The sequence below is a fragment of the Gambusia affinis genome, linkage group LG08 (assembly GCF_019740435.1).
Source record: "Gambusia affinis linkage group LG08, SWU_Gaff_1.0, whole genome shotgun sequence".
Classification (NCBI taxonomy): Eukaryota; Metazoa; Chordata; class Actinopteri; order Cyprinodontiformes; family Poeciliidae; genus Gambusia; species Gambusia affinis.
Genome location: NC_057875.1, coordinates 27,263,819 through 27,283,892, shown reverse-complemented (window position 1 = coordinate 27,283,892; position 20,074 = coordinate 27,263,819). Strand labels below are relative to the sequence as shown.

The 20,074-nt window shown below is 41.3% G+C and overlaps 1 protein-coding gene and 33 non-coding genes across 34 annotated transcripts in view; 1 reads left to right on the top strand and 33 right to left on the bottom strand.

Moving 5' to 3' along the window:
- Positions 1-20,074, top strand: part of si:dkey-106n21.1 (solute carrier family 23 member 1) — an 80,460-nt gene that overhangs the window by 52,010 nt on the left and 8,376 nt on the right. The window contains exons 8-10 of the mRNA XM_044124009.1: positions 13,930-14,183; positions 16,192-16,356; positions 19,461-19,569. Coding sequence (XP_043979944.1) covers positions 13,930-14,183; positions 16,192-16,356; positions 19,461-19,569 — 528 coding nt within the window. The remainder of the gene's footprint in view (positions 1-13,929; positions 14,184-16,191; positions 16,357-19,460; positions 19,570-20,074) is intronic.
- trnal-aag lies at positions 22-104 on the bottom strand. The gene has a single exon. It is a non-coding gene; the product is annotated as a tRNA-Leu (tRNA).
- trnal-aag lies at positions 373-455 on the bottom strand. The gene has a single exon. It is a non-coding gene; the product is annotated as a tRNA-Leu (tRNA).
- trnal-aag lies at positions 726-808 on the bottom strand. The gene has a single exon. It is a non-coding gene; the product is annotated as a tRNA-Leu (tRNA).
- Positions 1,085-1,167, bottom strand: trnal-cag. The gene has a single exon. It is a non-coding gene; the product is annotated as a tRNA-Leu (tRNA).
- trnal-aag lies at positions 1,443-1,525 on the bottom strand. The gene has a single exon. It is a non-coding gene; the product is annotated as a tRNA-Leu (tRNA).
- trnal-cag lies at positions 1,802-1,884 on the bottom strand. Its single transcript has one exon. It is a non-coding gene; the product is annotated as a tRNA-Leu (tRNA).
- trnal-aag lies at positions 2,161-2,243 on the bottom strand. The gene has a single exon. It is a non-coding gene; the product is annotated as a tRNA-Leu (tRNA).
- Positions 2,514-2,596, bottom strand: trnal-cag. Its single transcript has one exon. It is a non-coding gene; the product is annotated as a tRNA-Leu (tRNA).
- On the bottom strand, positions 2,873-2,955 carry trnah-aug. Its single transcript is given in 2 exon segments — positions 2,873-2,907; positions 2,912-2,955. It is a non-coding gene; the product is annotated as a tRNA-His (tRNA).
- trnal-cag lies at positions 3,232-3,314 on the bottom strand. The gene has a single exon. It is a non-coding gene; the product is annotated as a tRNA-Leu (tRNA).
- trnal-aag lies at positions 3,591-3,673 on the bottom strand. The gene has a single exon. It is a non-coding gene; the product is annotated as a tRNA-Leu (tRNA).
- On the bottom strand, positions 3,950-4,032 carry trnal-aag. The gene is given in 2 exon segments: positions 3,950-3,984; positions 3,995-4,032. It is a non-coding gene; the product is annotated as a tRNA-Leu (tRNA).
- On the bottom strand, positions 4,658-4,740 carry trnal-cag. Its single transcript has one exon. It is a non-coding gene; the product is annotated as a tRNA-Leu (tRNA).
- trnal-aag lies at positions 5,017-5,099 on the bottom strand. Its single transcript has one exon. It is a non-coding gene; the product is annotated as a tRNA-Leu (tRNA).
- On the bottom strand, positions 5,376-5,458 carry trnal-cag. The gene has a single exon. It is a non-coding gene; the product is annotated as a tRNA-Leu (tRNA).
- Positions 5,735-5,817, bottom strand: trnal-cag. The gene is given in 2 exon segments: positions 5,735-5,769; positions 5,780-5,817. It is a non-coding gene; the product is annotated as a tRNA-Leu (tRNA).
- Positions 6,094-6,176, bottom strand: trnal-aag. Its single transcript has one exon. It is a non-coding gene; the product is annotated as a tRNA-Leu (tRNA).
- On the bottom strand, positions 6,453-6,535 carry trnal-cag. The gene has a single exon. It is a non-coding gene; the product is annotated as a tRNA-Leu (tRNA).
- On the bottom strand, positions 6,812-6,894 carry trnal-aag. Its single transcript has one exon. It is a non-coding gene; the product is annotated as a tRNA-Leu (tRNA).
- On the bottom strand, positions 7,171-7,253 carry trnal-aag. The gene has a single exon. It is a non-coding gene; the product is annotated as a tRNA-Leu (tRNA).
- Positions 7,530-7,612, bottom strand: trnal-cag. The gene has a single exon. It is a non-coding gene; the product is annotated as a tRNA-Leu (tRNA).
- Positions 7,890-7,972, bottom strand: trnal-uag. The gene has a single exon. It is a non-coding gene; the product is annotated as a tRNA-Leu (tRNA).
- On the bottom strand, positions 8,247-8,329 carry trnal-aag. The gene has a single exon. It is a non-coding gene; the product is annotated as a tRNA-Leu (tRNA).
- On the bottom strand, positions 8,606-8,688 carry trnal-cag. Its single transcript has one exon. It is a non-coding gene; the product is annotated as a tRNA-Leu (tRNA).
- Positions 8,965-9,047, bottom strand: trnal-cag. Its single transcript has one exon. It is a non-coding gene; the product is annotated as a tRNA-Leu (tRNA).
- On the bottom strand, positions 9,324-9,406 carry trnal-uag. Its single transcript has one exon. It is a non-coding gene; the product is annotated as a tRNA-Leu (tRNA).
- On the bottom strand, positions 9,681-9,763 carry trnal-aag. Its single transcript has one exon. It is a non-coding gene; the product is annotated as a tRNA-Leu (tRNA).
- Positions 10,040-10,122, bottom strand: trnal-cag. Its single transcript has one exon. It is a non-coding gene; the product is annotated as a tRNA-Leu (tRNA).
- Positions 10,399-10,481, bottom strand: trnal-cag. Its single transcript has one exon. It is a non-coding gene; the product is annotated as a tRNA-Leu (tRNA).
- trnal-aag lies at positions 10,758-10,840 on the bottom strand. The gene has a single exon. It is a non-coding gene; the product is annotated as a tRNA-Leu (tRNA).
- Positions 11,118-11,200, bottom strand: trnal-cag. Its single transcript has one exon. It is a non-coding gene; the product is annotated as a tRNA-Leu (tRNA).
- trnal-aag lies at positions 11,477-11,559 on the bottom strand. Its single transcript has one exon. It is a non-coding gene; the product is annotated as a tRNA-Leu (tRNA).
- Positions 11,837-11,919, bottom strand: trnal-uag. Its single transcript has one exon. It is a non-coding gene; the product is annotated as a tRNA-Leu (tRNA).

Below are 20,074 nucleotides of genomic sequence, written 5' to 3'. Positions count from 1 at the left end.
CCACTTGAATATAAGCAAATGTGTCAGAAGTGGGATTCGAACCCACGCCTCCAGGGGAGACTGCGACCTTAACGCAGCGCCTTAGACCGCTCGGCCATCCTGACGTCTGTTAACAGTGTGCACTATGCCTTCACCTGCGCTATGCTCGAGTGGCAAGAACACTAAATTGGATAATGCCAAGCATTTAGTGGGGAGCAAAATTCTGCATTTTTTCACCAAAGTAAACTTTTTGAAATACCAGTGGTTTAAATTGTAAGCGTAATATGTTGGGAGTGATTTCATTCCGGAGATCCACTGAACATCTCCAACAGTAGTTGTTGGCTGATGTGACAAGAAACTCACATTCTCAATCCACTTGAATATAAGCAAATGTGTCAGAAGTGGGATTCGAACCCACGCCTCCAGGGGAGACTGCGACCTTAACGCAGCGCCTTAGACCGCTCGGCCATCCTGACGTCTGTTAACAGTGTGCACTATGCCTTCACCTGCGCTATGCTCGAGTGGCAAAGAACACTAAATTCGGATAATGCCAAGCATTTAGTGGGGAGCAAAATTCTGCATTTTTTCACCAAAGTAAACTTTTTGAAATACCAGTGGTTTAAATTTTAAGCGTAATATGTTGGGAGTGATTTCATTCCGGAGATCCACTGAACATCTCCAACAGTAGTTGTTGGCTGATGTGACAAGAAACTCACATTCTCAATCCACTTGAATATAAGCAAATGTGTCAGAAATGGGATTCGAACCCACGTCTCCAGGGGAGACTGCGACCTTAACGCAGCGCCTTAGACCACTCGGCCATCCTGACGTCTGTCAACAGTGTGCACTATGCGTTCACCTGCAGTATGCTTGAGTGGCAAAGAACACTAAATAAGGATAATGCCAAGCATTTGCTCATAGTGAGGAGCAAAATTTAGCAGTTTTTTCACTAGGGTAAACTTATTGAAAGCCAGTGGTTTTAATTTTAAGTGTAATATTATGGGAGTGATTTCATTCCAGAGATCCACTGAACATCTCCAACAGTAGTTGTCGGCTGATGTGACAAGAAACTCACATTCTCAATCCACTTGAATATAAGCAAATGTGTCAGAAGTGGGATTCGAACCCACGCCTCCAGGGGAGACTGCGACCTGAACGCAGCGCCTTAGACCGCTCGGCCATCCTGACGTCTGTCAACAGTGTGCACTATGCGTTCACCTGCACTATGCTTGAGTGGCAAAGAACACTAAATAAGGATAATGCCAAGCATTTGCTGATAGTGGGGAGAAAAATTTTGATTTTTTCACCAAAGTAAACTTTTTGAAATACCAGTGGTTTAAATTTTAAGCATAATATGTTGTGAGTGATTTCATTCCCGAGATCCACTGAACATCTCCAACAGTAGTTGTTGGCTGATGTGACAACAAACTCACATTCTCAATCCACTTGAATATAAGCAAATGTGTCAGAAGTGGGATTCGAACCCACGCCTCCAGGGGAGACTGCGACCTTAACGCAGCGCCTTAGACCGCTCGGCCATCCTGACGTCTTTCAGGTGTGTGCCCTATGCCATCACCTGGGCTATGCTCGAGTGGCAAAGAACACTAAATAAGGATAATGCCAAGCATTTGCTCATAGTGAGGAGCAAAATTTAGCAGTTTTTTCACCAAAGTAAACTTATTGAAAGCCAGTGGTTTTAATTTTAAGTGTAATATGATGGGAGTGATTTCATTCCAGAGATCCACTGAACATCTCCAACAGTAGTTGTTGGCAGATGTGACAACAAACTCACATTCTCAGTCCACTTGAATATAAGCAAATGTGTCAGAAGTGGGATTCGAACCCACGCCTCCGGGGGAGACTGCGACCTGAACGCAGCGCCTTAGACCGCTCGGCCATCCTGACGTCTGTCAGCAGTGTGCACTATGCCTTCACCTGCGCTATGCTCGAGTGGCAAAGAACACTAAATAAGGATAATGCCAAACATTTGCTGATAGTGGGGAGAAAAATTTTGATTTTTTTCACCAAGGTAAACTTTTTGAAATACCAGTGGTTTAAATTTTAAGCATAATATGTTGTGAGTGATTTCATTCCCGAGATCCACTGAACATCTCCAACAGTAGTTTTTGGCTGATGTGACAACAAACTCACATTGTCAATCCACTTGAATATAAGCAAATGTGTCAGAAGTGGGATTCGAACCCACGCCTCCAGGGGAGACTGCGACCTTAACGCAGCGCCTTAGACCGCTCGGCCATCCTGACGTCTGTCTGTAGTGTGCCCTATGTCTTCACCTGCGCTATGCTCGAGTGACAAAGAACACTAAATTCGGATAATGCCAAGCATTTAGTGGGGAGCAAAATTCTGCATTTTTTCACCAAAGTAAACTTTTTGAAATACCAGTGGTTTAAATTGTAAGCGTAATATGTTGGGAGTGATTTCATTCCGGAGATCCACTGAACATCTCCAACAGTAGTTGTTGGCTGATGTGACAAGAAACTCACATTCTCAATCCACTTGAATATAAGCAAATGTGTCAGAAGTGGGATTCGAACCCACCCCTCCAGGGGAGACTGCGACCTGAACGCAGCGCCTTAGACCGCTCGGCCATCCTGACCTCTGTCAACAGTGTGCACTATGCCTTCACCTGCGCTATGCTCGAGTGGCAAAGAACACTAAATAATGATAATGCCAAGCATTTGCTGTTAGTGGGGAGCAGAATTTTGCATTTTTTCACCAAAGTAAACTTTTTGAAATAGCAGTGGTTTAAATTTTAAGCGTAATATGTTGGGAGTGATTTCATTCCGGAGATCCACTGAACATCTCCAACAGTAGTTGTTGGCTGATGTGACAAGAAACTCACACTCTCAATCCACTTGAATATAAACAAATGTGTCAGAAGTGGGATTCGAACCCACGCCTCCAGGGGAGATCATGACCTGAACGCAGCGCCTTAGACCGCTCGGCCATCCTGACGTCTGTCAACAGTGTGCACTATGCGTTCACCTGCACTATGCTTGAGTGGCAAAGAACACTAAATAAGGATAATGCCAAGCATTTGCTGTTAGTGGGGAGCAAAATTTTGCATTTTTTCACCAAAGTAAACTTTTTCAAATACCAGTTGTTTAAATTGTAAGCGTAATATGTTGGGAGTGATTTCATTCCGGAGATCCACTGAACATCTCCAACAGTAGTTGTTGGCTGATGTGACAAGAAACTCATATTCTCAATCCACTTGAATATAAGCAAATGTGTCAGAAGTGGGATTAGAACCCACGCCTCCAGGGGAGACTGCGACCTGAACGCAGCGCCTTAGACCGCTCGGCCATCCTGACGTCTGTCAACAGAGTGCACTATGCCTTCACCTGCGCTATGCTCGAGTGGCAAAGAACACTAAATAAGGATAATGCCAATCATTTGCTCATAGTGAGGAGCAAAATTAAGCAGTTTTTTAACCAAAGTAAACTTATTGAAAGCCAGTGGTTTAAATTTTAAGTGTAATATGATGGGAGTGATTTCATTCCAGAGATCCACTGAACATCTCCAACAGTAGTTGTTGGCTGATGTGACAAGAAACTCACATTCTCAATCCACTTGAATATAAGCAAATGTGTCAGAAGTGGGATTCGAACCCACGCCTCCAGGGGAGACTGCGACCTTAACGCAGCGCCTTAGACCGCTCGGCCATCCTGACCTCTGTCAACAGTGTGCACTATGCCTTCACCTGCGCTATGCTCGAGTGGCAAAGAACACTAAATAATGATAATGCCAAGCATTTGCTGTTAGTGGGGAGCAGAATTTTGCATTTTTTCACCAAAGTAAACTTTTTGAAATAGCAGTGGTTTAAATTTTAAGCGTAATATGTTGGGAGTGATTTCATTCCGGAGATCCACTGAACATCTCCAACAGTAGTTGTTGGCTGATGTGACAAGAAACTCACACTCTCAATCCACTTAAATACAAGGATATGTGTCAGAAGTGGGATTCGAACCCACGCCTCCAGGGGAGACTGCGACCTTAGCATGGCGCCTTAGACCGCTCGGCCATCCTGACGTCTGTTAACAGTGTGCACTATGCCTTCACCTGCGCTATGCTCGAGTGGCAAAGAACACTAAATTAGGATAATGCCAAGCATTTAGTGGGGAGCAAAATTCTGCATTTTTTCACCAAAGTAAACTTTTTGAAATACCAGTGGTTTAAATTTTAAGCGTAATATGTTGGGAGTGATTTCATTCGAGATCCACTGAACATCTCCAACAGTAGTTGTTGGCTGATGTGACAAGAAACTCACATTCTCAATCCACTTGAATATAAGCAAATGTGTCAGTAGTGGGAGTCGAACCCACGCCTCCGGGGGAGACTGCAACCTGAACGCAGCACCTTAGACCGCCGCCATCCTGACGTCTGTCAACAGTGTGCACTATGCCTTCACCTGCGCTATGCTTGAGTGGCAAAGAACACTAAATAAGGATAATGACAAGCATTTGCTGTTAGTGGGGAGCAAAATTTTGCATTTTTTCACCAAAGTAAACTTTTTGAAATACCAGTGGTTTAAATTTTAAGCGTAATATGTTGGGAGTGATTTCATTCCGGAGATCCACTGAACATCTCCAACAGTAGTTGTTGGCTGATGTGACAAGAAACTCACATTCTCAATCCACTTGAATATAAGCAAATGTGTCAGAAGTGGGATTCGAACCCACGCCTCCATGGTAGACTGCGACCTGAACGCAGCGCCTTAGACCGCTCGGCCATCCTGACGTCTGTCAACAGTGTGCACTATGCCTTCACCTGCGCTATGCTCGAGTGGCAAAGAACACTAAATAAGGATAATGCCAATCATTTGCTCATAGTGAGGAGCAAAATTAAGCAGTTTTTCCACCAAAGTAAACTTATTGAAAGCCAGTGGTTTAAATTTTAAGTGTAATATGTTGGGAGTGATTTCATTCCAGAGATCCACTGAACATCTCCAACAGTAGTTGTTGGCTGATGTGACAAGAAACTCACATTCTCAATCCACTTGAATATAAGCAAATGTGTCAGAAGTGGGATTTGAACCCACGCCTCTAGGGGAGACTGCGACCTTAACGCAGCGCCTTAGACCGCTCGGCCATCCTGACCTCTGTCAACAGTGTGCACTATGCCTTCACCTGCGCTATGCTTGAGTGGCAAAGAACACTAAATAAGGATAATGCCAAGCATTTGCTCATAGTGAGGAGCAAAATTTAGCAGTTTTTTCACTAGGGTAAACTTATTGAAAGCCAGTGGTTTTAATTTTAAGTGTAATATTATGGGAGTGATTTCATTCCAGAGATCCACTGAACATCTCCAACAGTAGTTGTTGGCTGATGTGACAAGAAACTCACATTCTCAATCCACTTGAATATAAGCAAATGTGTCAGAAGTGGGATTCGAACCCACGCCTCCAGGGGAGACTGCGACCTGAACGCAGCGCCTTAGACCGCTCGGCCATCCTGACGTCTGTCAACAGTGTGCACTATGCCTTCACCTGCGCTATGCTTGAGTGGCAAAGAACACTAAATAAGGATAATGACAAGCATTTGCTGTTAGTGGGGAGCAAAATTGTGCATTTTTTCACCAAAGTAAACTTTTTGAAATACCAGTGGTTTAAATTTTAAGCGTAATATGTTGGGAGTGATTTCATTCCGGAGATCCACTGAACATCTCCAACAGTAGTTGTTGGCTGATGTGACAAGAAACTCACATTCTCAATCCACTTGAATATAAGCAAATGTGTCAGAAGTGGGATTCGAACCCACGCCTCCATGGTAGATCATGACCTGAACGCAGCGCCTTAGACCGCTCGGCCATCCTGACGTCTGTCAACAGTGTGCACTATGCCTTCACCTGCGCTATGCTCGAGTGGCAAAGAACACTAAATAAGGATAATGCCAATCATTTGCTCATAGTGAGGAGCAAAATTAAGCAGTTTTTCCACCAAAGTAAACTTATTGAAAGCCAGTGGTTTAAATTTTAAGTGTAATATGATGGGAGAGATTTCATTCCAGAGATCCACTGAACATCTCCAACAGTAGTTGTTGGCTGATGTGACAAGAAACTCACATTCTCAATCCACTTGAATATAAGCAAATGTGTCAGAAGTGGGATTTGAACCCACGCCTCCAGGGGAGACTGCGACCTTAACGCAGCGCCTTAGACCGCTCTGCCATCCTGACCTCTGTCAACAGTGTGCACTATGCCTTCACCTGCGCTATGCTTGAGTGGCAAAGAACACTAAATAAGGATAATGCCAAGCATTTGCTCATAGTGAGGAGCAAAATTTAGCAGTTTTTTCACTAGGGTAAACTTATTGAAAGCCAGTGGTTTTAATTTTAAGTGTAATATTATGGGAGTGATTTCATTCCAGAGATCCACTGAACATCTCCAACAGTAGTTGTTGGCTGATGTGACAAGAAACTCACATTCTCAATCCACTTGAATATAAGCAAATGTGTCAGAAGTGGGATTCGAACCCACCCCTCCAGGGGAGACTGCGACCTGAACGCAGCACCTTAGACCGCTCGGCCATCCTGACCTCTGTCAACAGTGTGCACTATGCCTTCACCTGCGCTATGCTTGAGTGGCAAAGAACACTAAATAAGGATAATGACAAGCATTTGCTGTTAGTGGGGAGCAAAATTGTGCATTTTTTCACCAAAGTAAACTTTTTGAAATACCAGTGGTTTAAATTTTAAGCGTAATATGTTGGGAGTGATTTCATTCCGGAGATCCACTGAACATCTCCAACAGTAGTTGTTGGCTGATGTGACAAGAAACTCACATTCTCAATCCACTTGAATATAAGCAAATGTGTCAGAAGTGGGATTCGAACCCACGCCTCCATGGTAGACTGCGACCTTAACGCAGCGCCTTAGACCGCTCGGCCATCCTGACCTCTGTCAACAGTGTGCACTATGCCTTCACCTGCGCTATGCTCGAGTGGCAAAGAACACTAAATAATGATAATGCCAAGCATTTGCTGTTAGTGGGGAGCAGAATTTTGCATTTTTTCACCAAAGTAAACTTTTTGAAATAGCAGTGGTTTAAATTTTAAGCGTAATATGTTGGGAGTGATTTCATTCCGGAGATCCACTGAACATCTCCAACAGTAGTTGTTGGCTGATGTGACAAGAAACTCACACTCTCAATCCACTTAAATACAAGGATATGTGTCAGAAGTGGGATTCGAACCCACGCCTCCAGGGGAGACTGCGACCTTAACGCAGCGCCTTAGACCGCTCGGCCATCCTGACGTCTGTTAACAGTGTGCACTATGCCTTCACCTGCGCTATGCTCGAGTGGCAAAGAACACTAAATAAGGATAATGCCAAGCATTTGCTGTTAGTGGGGAGCAAAATTTTGCATTTTTTCACCAAAGTAAACTTTTTCAAATACCAGTTGTTTAAATTGTAAGCGTAATATGTTGGGAGTGATTTCATTCCGGAGATCCACATAACATCTCCAACAGTAGTTGTTGGCTGATGTGACAAGAAACTCATATTCTCAATCCACTTGAATATAAGCAAATGTGTCAGAAGTGGGATTCGAACCCACGCCTCCAGGGGAGACTGCGACCTGAACGCAGCGCCTTAGACCGCTCGGCCATCCTGACGTCTGTCAACAGTGTGCACTATGCCTTCACCTGCGCTATGCTCGAGTGGCAAAGAACACTAAATAAGGATAATGCCAAGCATTTGCTCATAGTGAGGAGCAAAATTTAGCAGTTTTTCCACCAAAATAAACTTTCTGCCATGCCAGTGGTTTAAATTTTAAGCGTAATATGTTGGGAGTGATTTCATTCCGGAGATCCACTGAACATCTCCAACAGTAGTTGTTGGCAGATGTGACAAGAAACTAACATTCTCAGTCCACTTAAATAAAAGGATATGTGTCAGAAGTGGGATTCGAACCCACGCCTCCAGGGGAGACTGCAACCTAAACGCAGCGCCTTAGACCACTCGGCCATCCTGACGTCTGTCAACAGTGTGCACTATGCCTTCACCTGCGCTATGCTCGAGTGGCAAAGAACTAAATAATGATAATGCCAAACATTTGCTCATAGTGAGGAGTAAAATTTAGTAGTTTTTCCACCAAAATAAACTTTTTGAAATGCCAGTGGTTTAAATTTTAAGTGTAATTTGATGGGATTGATTTCATTCCAGAGATCCACTGAACATCTCCAACAGTAGTTGTTGGCAAGTTGACAACAAACTCACATTCTCAGTCCAGTTAAATACAAGGATTTGTGTCAGAAGTGGGATTCGAACCCACGTCTCCAGGGGAGACTGCGACCTTAACGCAGCGCCTTAGACCACTCGGCCATCCTGACGTCTGTCAACATTGTGCACTATGCCTTCACCTGCGCTATGCTTGAGTGGCAAAGAACACTAAATAAGGATAATGCCAAGCATTTGCTCATAGTGAGGAGCAAAATTTAGCAGTTTTTTCACTAGGGTAAACTTATTGAAAGCCAGTGGTTTTAATTTTAAGTGTAATATTATGGGAGTGATTTCATTCCAGAGATCCACTGAACATCTCCAACAGTAGTTGTTGGCTGATGTGACAAGAAACTCACATTCTCAATCCACTTGAATATAAGCAAATGTGTCAGAAGTGGGATTCGAACCCACGCCTCCAGGGGAGACTGCGACCTGAACGCAGCGCCTTAGACCGCTCGGCCATCCTGACGTCTGTCAACAGTGTGCACTATGCGTTCACCTGCACTATGCTTGAGTGGCAAAGAACACTAAATAAGGATAATGCCAAGCATTTGCTGTTAGTGGGGAGCAAAATTTTGCATTTTTTCACCAAAGTAAACTTTTTCAAATACCAGTTGTTTAAATTGTAAGCGTAATATGTTGGGAGTGATTTCATTCCGGAGATCCACTGAACATCTCCAACAGTAGTTGTTGGCTGATGTGACAAGAAACTCACATTCTCAATCCACTTGAATATAAGCAAATGTGTCAGAAGTGGGATTCGAACCCACGCCTCCAGGGGAGACTGCGACCTGAACGCAGCGCCTTAGACCGCTCGGCCATCCTGACGTCTGTCAACAGTGTGCACTATGCCTTCACCTGCGCTATGCTCGAGTGGCAAAGAACACTAAATAAGGATAATGCCAATCATTTGCTCATAGTGAGGAGCAAAATTAAGCAGTTTTTTAACCAAAGTAAACTTATTGAAAGCCAGTGGTTTAAATTTTAAGTGTAATATGATGGGAGTGATTTCATTCCAGAGATCCACTGAACATCTCCAACAGTAGTTGTTGGCTGTTGTGACAAGAAACTCACATTCTCAATCCACTTGAATATAAGCAAATGTGTCAGAAGTGGGATTCGAACCCACGCCTCCAGGGGAGACTGCAACCTAAACGCAGCGCCTTAGACCACTCGGCCATCCTGACGTCTGTCAACAGTGTGCACTATGCCTTCACCTGCGCTATGCTCGAGTGGCAAAGAACTAAATAATGATAATGCCAAACATTTGCTCATAGTGAGGAGTAAAATTTAGTAGTTTTTCCACCAAAATAAACTTTTTGAAATGCCAGTGGTTTAAATTTTAAGTGTAATTTGATGGGATTGATTTCATTCCAGAGATCCACTGAACATCTCCAACAGTAGTTGTTGGCAAGTTGACAACAAACTCACATTCTCAGTCCAGTTAAATACAAGGATTTGTGTCAGAAGTGGGATTCGAACCCACGTCTCCAGGGGAGACTGCGACCTTAACGCAGCGCCTTAGACCACTCGGCCATCCTGACGTCTGTCAACATTGTGCACTATGCCTTCACCTGCGCTATGCTTGAGTGGCAAAGAACACTAAATAAGGATATTGCCAAGCATTTGCTCATAGTGAGGAGCAAAATTTAGCAGTTTTTTCACTAGGGTAAACTTATTGAAAGCCAGTGGTTTTAATTTTAAGTGTAATATTATGGGAGTGATTTCATTCCAGAGATCCACTGAACATCTCCAACAGTAGTTGCCGGCTGATGTGACAAGAAACTCACATTCTCAATCCACTTGAATATAAGCAAATGTGTCAGAAGTGGGATTCGAACCCACGCCTCCAGGGGAGACTGCGACCTGAACGCAGCGCCTTAGACCGCTCGGCCATCCTGACGTCTGTCAACAGTGTGCACTATGCGTTCACCTGCACTATGCTTGAGTGGCAAAGAACACTAAATAAGGATAATGCCAAGCATTTGCTGTTAGTGGGGAGCAAAATTTTGCATTTTTTCACCAAAGTAAACTTTTTCAAATACCAGTTGTTTAAATTGTAAGCGTAATATGTTGGGAGTGATTTCATTCCGGAGATCCACTGAACATCTCCAACAGTAGTTGTTGGCTGATGTGACAAGAAACTCACATTCTCAATCCACTTGAATATAAGCAAATGTGTCAGAAGTGGGATTCGAACCCACGCCTCCAGGGGAGACTGCGACCTGAACGCAGCGCCTTAGACCGCTCGGCCATCCTGACGTCTGTCAACAGTGTGCACTATGCCTTCACCTGCGCTATGCTCGAGTGGCAAAGAACACTAAATAAGGATAATGCCAATCATTTGCTCATAGTGAGGAGCAAAATTAAGCAGTTTTTTAACCAAGGTAAACTTATTGAAAGCCAGTGGTTTAAATTTTAAGTGTAATATGATGGGAGTGATTTCATTCCAGAGATCCACTGAACATCTCCAACAGTAGTTGTTGGCTGTTGTGACAAGAAACTCACATTCTCAATCCACTTGAATATAAGCAAATGTGTCAGAAGTGGGATTCGAACCCACGCCTCCAGGGGAGACTGCGACCTTAACGCAGCGCCTTAGACCGCTCGGCCATCCTGACCTCTGTCAACAGTGTGCACTATGCCTTCACCTGCGCTATGCCCGAGTGGCAAAGAACACTAAATAAGGATAATGCCAAGCATTTGCTCATAGTGAGGAGCAAAATTTAGCAGTTTTTCCACCAAAATAAACTTTCTGCCATGCCAGTGGTTTAAATTTTAAGCGTAATATGTTGGGAGTGATTTCATCCCGGAGATCCACTGAACATCTCCAACAGTAGTTGTTGGCTGATGTGACAAGAAACTCACATTCTCAATCCACTTTAATATAAGCAAATGTGTCAGAAGTGGGATTCGAACCCACGCCTCCATGGTAGACTGCGACCTGAACGCAGCGCCTTAGACCGCTCGGCCATCCTGACGTCTGTCAACAGTGTGCACTATGCCTTCACCTGCGCTATGCTCGAGTGGCAAAGAACACTAAATAAGGATAATGCCAATCATTTGCTCATAGTGAGGAGCAAAATTAAGCAGTTTTTTAACCAAAGTAAACTTATTGAAAGCCAGTGGTTTAAATTTTAAGTGTAATATGATGGGAGTGATTTCATTCCAGAGATCCACTGAACATCTCCAACAGTAGTTGTTGGCTGTTGTGACAAGAAACTCACATTCTCAATCCACTTGAATATAAGCAAATGTGTCAGAAGTGGGATTCGAACCCACGCCTCCAGGGGAGACTGCGACCTTAACGCAGCGCCTTAGACCGCTCGGCCATCCTGACCTCTGTCAACAGTGTGCACTATGCCTTCACCTGCGCTATGCCCGAGTGGCAAAGAACACTAAATAAGGATAATGCCAAGCATTTGCTCATAGTGAGGAGCAAAATTTAGCAGTTTTTCCACCAAAATAAACTTTCTGCCATGCCAGTGGTTTAAATTTTAAGCGTAATATGTTGGGAGTGATTTCATCCCGGAGATCCACTGAACATCTCCAACAGTAGTTGTTGGCAGATGTGACAAGAAACTAACATTCTCAGTCCACTTAAATACAAGGATATGTGTCAGAAGTGGGATTCGAACCCACGCCTCCAGGGGAGACTGCAACCTAAACGCAGCGCCTTAGACCACTCGGCCATCCTGACGTCTGTCAACAGTGTGCACTATGCCTTCACCTGCGCTATGCTCGAGTGGCAAAGAACTAAATAATGATAATGCCAAACATTTGCTCATAGTGAGGAGTAAAATTTAGTAGTTTTTCCACCAAAATAAACTTTTTGAAATGCCAGTGGTTTAAATTTTAAGTGTAATTTGATGGGAGTGATTTCATTCCGGAAATCCACTGAACATCTCCTACAGTTGTTGTTGGCAGATGTGACAAGAAACACTCTATCATTGTACAATGGTTAAACATAGCCCTCACTACGGCTCAACGAGTTATATTAAGACACTGGAAAGGTCAAAGTATCCCTTCTTATACAGAATGGTATCCAGCACTTTTAGAAACTGCTTCTTATGGACGACTCATCTACAAGATAAACGGTCAGATTGAGGCGTATCAGAGTATGTGGGAACCGTTCTTAAAACCATAGAGGAAAGGCTCAAACACTGTTGGACAAGAATAAAAGATACAATGTGTTTGTACTTTTTATTTACATTATTTTATTTAAATTTTTTTTATTTTATTTTATTTTTATTCTACTATTTTATTTTTGTTTTCCTTTAGCTCCTTTTGCTGGCTGGGTGGGGGGAGTATGGGAGGATCGGGAGGGGTTCAGAGGGGAAAATGTTAAAAACTCAAATCCTTCTCTGTATAACTACTAAAGGTTGTATACTTCACAGTAGTGATATTGTCAACATTGGTTTCACTGTATATTTATTTGTTGAAGGATTTAATAAAGATTTAAAAAAAAAAAACTATCATCCATATGAGGAGTTAACATACTGCGTGTGCATTAAAAGACAATACCATGTCGAATCCTCCACTTGAAGAAATTGTGAACATCTGTTGCATGTTTTACCTTTAAGTGCATACAGCAGCGGTGTCCAAAGTCAGTCCTGCAGGACCGGTGTTCTGTATGTTTTAGTTGTTCCTGCGGTTCAACATACCTGAATTAAATTATTGTTCCTCAGTAGGCCTCTGCAGAACTTAGACATGCTTTACAGTTAGTTGAACCATTTGAGTCAGCTGCGTTGGAACAAAGACACAACTAAAACTAGCACGAAGCCAGCCCCTGAGGACTGGAAATGTACACCAACAGCATATAGATTCTAATTTTTATGTTGTGGTGTGTTGTTTTCCAGAATACTTAATGTTAGGAAAGAAAAACACTTTCCTAAAGCAAAACTGATCCCTGCTGAAGTTTTGCAAAGACTTTTTCTTTTGGCAAGCACAAGATGGGACATAGACGTCTATGAATAAAAAAATATAAAACAAAAGAAAACAAAACATTCATACAGAGTGTCAAGCGTTACTTCAGTTACTCATTAGAGTTGGCACAATAGTTGTAGTGAAAAAACCTAAAGACGATTCTTTACTGTGATAGCCGTTGTATTGTGTAATGAATGGCATCCATGCTTCCAGTTCTTACAAGGTTTTCATCATGTTTATTGAAGGGACTGCAGTTCATCTTATCCAACAGCAATAACCTTTATGTTTTAAATTTCATAACTGAACTGTTGTAAAATTGAGGCAAACTGTTAACTCTCTACATTTCCATTTCGTTTTTATGTAGATTTCATTTTTCTTTGCTCCTTGTAAAACACCCAAAATAACTATTTTCCCCCAGTGATGTGGAAAATTAAATACAAGAGTAGAAACTATGTAAGGTCAGATGATGACTGTTATTTTTCCTCATTATTTAATTAATGGCTTAGTTTAGTATTAAACCATCTAACCAATTACATTATATACTTGATTAATTCTATTCTAGTATGACAATTCAGTATGTCTAAAGAATTGAAGAATTTGTCCATTGGAGACAATGAGCTTTGTACCCAGTATGCATTCTGCTGGGGTCGCAGTGACCCTGTGTGAGCTTTTACAGTTTCTTTTTTTTGTGTGTATCTTGTTTTGGGAACCGATGGAATGATGAGGAACTTTATGTACAGCCATTTGGAAAATTAAATGTGGTAAATTAGTTTTCTATCCATAGGTCAATGGGGTATTCCCACTGTAAGTCTGTCCTCAGTGTTGGGAATGATGGCAGGCGTTTTGGCATCTACCATGGAATCCATTGGTGACTACTATGCTTGCGCTCGTTTGTCTGGTGCTCCTCCACCACCCATTCACGCCATCAACCGAGGCATCGCCGTTGAGGGCATGGGCTGCATCCTGGCCGCACTGTTTGGAACTGGGAATGGAACCACTTCCTACAGCCAAAACATCGCTGCACTTGGAATTACCAAGGTACACAGCTCCAGTCGGGCCCCAGTTCAGTCTGCTGTTGTGCAAAGCTAATGGAGACATGTCCAAAAACTTGAAACAGTGATTACCATGAAAGGGTTCATATTTTTCACATTTGACTTGTAAAAAGAAGAAATGAACACCCTGTTTAATTTTCCTTTCACTTCACAATTATGTAATACCAGGTGTTGGACTATAAATTTCTGTTTGTAAAGTAACAAAGTAAGAAAAACCTCAACTATTATGATTACTTCTGCAAGGCAATGTATGTTAAAGGGGCAATATTGTGTAAAACTGAAAATTTTGAGCTTTAAATTGTGTTATAATGTTATTCCCTCTTCAAAAACATTCCTGGGGTGTTGCCTTGATTCTTTCATGCATGTTTGAAAAATCCTTTGATATCCCGTGAAAACCATTATGTTGTGCAAAACACCTGGTTGGACCTAGCACCAATTTGGAGGTGCAGCTTCTTTCTTGAGCTTCTTCAAGCTACCACAGAGCATCCCTCTCCTGCTGACTCCACCACTCATCTCTTTCAGTCTTGCCAGCAGAAATTAGCAAACACCTGTGCATCTGTTAAGCTCAGCATACAAGCTACTTGTCAGTGAAACGGTGATAAAAACTTTGATAAAGGGTTAATAGAGGAGCAATATCATGATGACTTACTGAAGGCTGAGTTTCAGAAAAAGAAGGAGTCTTTAAAGTGACAGAGACCCAATCTTAAGGAGTTAAATAAGTAAGAAAAATATTTTATATATATATAGCATTTTTATAAGAAATGAAGTCAACAGTGCTATTTGCTAGCATAATCAAGTGACTATGTGCCTGTAAAACACATAATACTGCCCCTTTAACAAGCTGTTGTAACTCTAATAGCTTCTCACTTACTTTGATTGAAGACTTCTCACCTTCTAGCATCATAAAATTTAAGCTTCATTTCCTTAAATTATACGTTAGAAACATTATCTCATTTTGCTGAGGGCATGGCCTGATGTCCAAAAGCGCACAGCACAGTTGATTTATGAAACCTGTTTTCCAATGAACGAAACACCTTTAGAAACATCAACATTCTTGCTTTTTGGACACTTGCCGAGTGATATGCACACCATAAAATGTAACTGCTAACTGAAAATTTAACAAGCGTCTTCATTTCTGTCTTTGAAGTATCGCTGGTTTATTCAAATATAAAAAAGCCAGCAGAGCTTCACCTGATACCAGTGGTCACATCCTAAACCAGAGCACTCATCACACATACATCACGTTGTGTGACACACTGTCCTGCTTTACGAAGCCAGTACACTTAAACAGTGAGTTCACTCCTGTGACAGGTGAGAAATGCGTTACTGTTATCTGTTCAGGCCTGCCAAGCAAATATGAGGAAAGAAAATAGAAATAGAACAGAAACGAACACACAAGGTCGAGTGTGTATCTAAGTAGGTAGTTACAGGGTGAGTCTGTTGTGAGCTTCTACTGCACCGATCAAATCTACTGGTAATCCATCTTTTTGTCAAGTATAACTCTAGGCCTGAATTGGAGAGTTGTATGAACAACGAGCCTTTAAATGTAGAGTTTCATCGCTTCCACATCTTTTCTCCATCCAAATGAGTCTTTACAAGTTTTCTAATACCATGTTTATACCCATAGTTGCATACGTGCAAAATTTACCTGGGTGATGTTTTATTAAGCTGGGATCTAGTGACTGTCAAGAACTTTTCTGTAGTTGAGAAATCAATTGAGCTTGATTTCTCATAATGAATTTCAACTGGGCCAGTCGGCAAACAGAAGTAGAATTTGTTAACAGTGATGTTGAGTTTCTGCACTGTTTCACAATTATAATTTGCCCGTCGTATAGCAATGTCAGCAGAGAAAGTGAACAAAAACGTTTAGTCCATGCTGGCCACGCTTCCAAATATTCAGCAATTAAAGTCAGACCAAGAGGAATCTTTAAACCAGAATTATCTAAATATAATCAGGGTTTCCAAGTATCTTCATTTTCTTTGCTTCATCTCAGGTTGGCAGCCGTCTCGTCCTTCAGACAACAGGAGTTTTGATGATTGCTCTGGGCGTCTTTGGGAAGTTTGGAGCGGTTTTTATCACCATCCCGGATCCAGTCATTGGAGGAATGTTTCTTGTCATGTTTGGCATGATTGCAGCTGTGGGGATATCCAACCTTCAGGTAAACACATTATGTTTTTTTTTGTTTGTGTTATACAGATGCTTTACAAGCTGATTCTACACTGTATTGACTCAACAACACCAACATTTTTTTTATACAATACACTTTTTTAAGAAAAAGTGTAAAGAAAAACAACATCATCATTTTCCAACACCTAATTTTAGTTGTTTTAAGAATGTCTTTCACCTTATAGACAAAATTAATTTTGTTTTTAATTTAGTTTATTTTCAGCTGGAGAAAGCAAAGACACCTCCACACATTGATTTGCCTCTGGGAATCAATAAATGAACACCTCTTTTCAATTTTCACAATAACTATGCATCAGCATGAGCTCCAACTATTTTGCAAAGGATAGGCAACAAGTCAAATCATGTTTTTGTATATCACATTTGAGCAACAAGGCATTTCAAAGAGCTTTACATAAGCTTCATTTACTGATTATGAAACAAGCAACAACATTAAAATTTGTCAAATGCCATCATCAAGAATAATTGTTATCAAACAATTTGATTAATGTTCCAGTCAAAGGCAACTCTAGACAGGTGAGTTATTAGCCTTGATTTAAAGGAACTCAGTGTTTCATCTGTTTTTTGTTTTTTTTGTTTGTTTTGTTTTTTGAAGTTCATTCCAGATTAGTGGAGCATAGAAACTGCTTCTCAGAGTTTGCTTTTCATTTTGAGGATACAAAGTAGACTTGAACCAGAAGACCTGAGTTTTCTGGAAGGATGACAGGACAACATCAGGACTGCAGTGTATTTTGGTGCTAAGCCATTCAGTGATTTATGAACTAATGAAAGTCTTTTAAAGTCTATTCTGAGCTACAACTTGCCAGTGTTAGAACTATAGACCTGGGTGAAGTGCTCTATCTTCCTGGTTGTAGTGAGAGAGCCAGCAGCAGGACTGGATCACGTGGAGCTGTTTGACTCAATGCAACTAAAGATAAAGACATGGATGAGTTTCTCTGGATCTTGCTGGGACTTTAGTCCTTTAATCTTAGAAATGATCTTCAGGTGACAGAATCCCCACTTTGTAATTATCTTTATGTCTCAGGTCTGAGTCCATCACAACACCCAGATTTCAGGCTAGATTGATAGTATCTAGCCACAAAATCTGAAGCTGCACGCTGATCATTCCTCTATTGGTTCAAAGAAAATAACTTCAGTTTCGTTTCTGTTCAGCTGGAGAAAGCATAGACACCTCCACGCATTGATTTGTTCCAAGGTTCTGTTCAGTACGTGGATAAGTTCGGAGTCATTTGGTGACATTGTAATGTAGAGCTGTGTATCATCTGCATACACAGCTATGGTTGCTAATGTTATGACTTGTTAAAATCTGAGCTAGCTGGAACCTTGGGGTACCCTACGTGTGACTTCTGTGTGTCCCCATGAGAAGTTACCTTTTGACAAAAACGTCCCTGTTTATTAGCTAAAACCCAAACCAGTCAACTACTTATGCAGAGCTGATATACCAAAAGACTTCCAGGTATAACGGCAGCAAAAATGTGCTTCTTCGTGAGTATTGAATCTGGAGGGCTTAGTATAAATACGCTCCACATGGTTTACAGATTTTTATGTGAAATACGAAATGTTAAAAACTTTGCATTTTCCTTCACCTCACGATTAATTGTGTGTTTCTTTGTATTTGTTGCATAAAAAAATTTGGAAAGGTTTCGGAAAACTTTCCATCAACAACAACTTTCCTATCAAGTATCAACGCATTAACTGAGGTCTTTAGTTTTAATAGCAGGTTTCATTAGATGTTGGTCTTTCTGTCATGAAGTGTGGTGGTGGGTGGTGATGCAGACGCAGTGGAACCAGGTTGCAGTAAAAATGGTGATAATTAATGAGGGAAAACAGTCCAAAATCCAAAGCAGCACTGCTGAGCGGAGACCGGGGCTCATCACAGGTAGCAACAAGATAATTTGACTGGACTGACGAACGCATTAGACAAGGACCAGACAATGACACAGAGAAACCAGGTAACACTAAATACACAGGAGGTAATCAGGGAACGAGACACACCTGGGAACTAATCAAGGGCAGACCGGAGAACACAGAGACTCAGAGACACAGGAACTCAAATCACAACGCTTTCCTTCTCCGCTATAGACAAGTTAATATGAGATCTGGCAGAACATTTGATGAAACTGAAAAATATTGGAGCGCTCAAATAACAAATAATAACTACTAAAAGGTTTGTGCTGGTTTTATTTGCCTTAGATCATAACTTATTGGCTGGTCCTTAGCGGTCTCATGCTGCTTTTTAACGAGTGTTAAAAAAAACAAGCAGCAGGGAGTCCAGGGAAGCTTTTGCAAGAAAGTAACCCCAATAACATAGAAATCTCTGCTCTGCTCTCGCAAAGCACCGACTCATCATCTCATTAGTGTTTGAAGTCCTGCCCCAATGAGATATTTTTCCTTCAAAGAATTTCTTTTATCAGTCTTTGTAAAACAGTTGAAACTTTATACGTTTTGGCTCCTTTTTTTATTCATCCAACAACTGTTTTGTTTCCATTGAACGACTACAGCTCCCTCGAGTCCCAGTTATACATAGCAAAACCTTGAGGGAGCTGCAGCTCAGTGTGTACCATTTACACAATACCTGGTTGCAATATCAAAGAGTTCAGATTTAGCATTGAACTGAAACCTGGGGTATTGTATTTCAGTTTTTAAGCAAATGGAAAAACACACAAGGGCACAATGCAGATGGAACAGATAGAAAGTCAAAAGTTCCAGTTTCTGTGTGCATTTGTGTTTACCTGCTGCTATTCATGTTGAGTACTGACAATTTTGTGTCCTGGGAAAATAAAGATTCTTGCTTGTTTCCCCCAATCTGATTCAATTCTGAGTCTATAAATATTATGGGCTAACCCCACTTTAACATTTTTAACCTGTTATGATCAAATGTGAATCCGTCTTGAAATTGTATTTGACTTTTTTTTATTTATTTCCACATTATGTCTAATTTTATTTTAGATCTGTCCCAAAACAGAGTTGGCAGCTCATTTTCACAGAACAACAAAATAGTCTGGAAGTAATAGTCAATAAACCAATTTAAACAAGTTGTGTGGCTTAATTTCATCCTCCTCCTTCCCCCCTCTCTAGCATGTTGATCTCAACTCGTCCCGCAACCTCCTCATCCTTGGTTTTTCTACCTTCAGTGGACTTGTGCTACCTACCTGGTTTCATTCCAATCCAGGCATCATTGACACAGGTAAAGTTACAATAGACACTCTTTTAAAAGCCTTTCAGGTTGGAAAACATTACAACAAAAATGAATGATTACCCAAGTAAAGTGCATTTGTATGCTTAGGCCTAGTCCACATGTAGCCAGATATCTGGAAAATCAAATCATTTTTTTGTCTTTTTTTGCCTTTCAGCCACATAAAACTGTAATTTCACAAACAACAATTATTTACAACAACTCTGACCAAAGGAGAGGTTTGCGAAAACTCTGTTTTAATGTTGGCGAGTATACACTGAAAAAGTGAGATTTAGGGGGCCGTGCGTTACAATTTATGACAAATAATTTGGCAATATATCTACATACTTCATTTGACATGATTGCCAGTTGACATGGTCTTGTGTTTTAATAACTTTATGTTCTAATATGAGATTTAAAATCAATTTAACTTACAGGGATTTCCTCACAAATGTTTAACTCCTAACAGAAAGTCATGGTTGTTTTGAAGCAAAAGGTCTTTTTTCTATCGACTCAT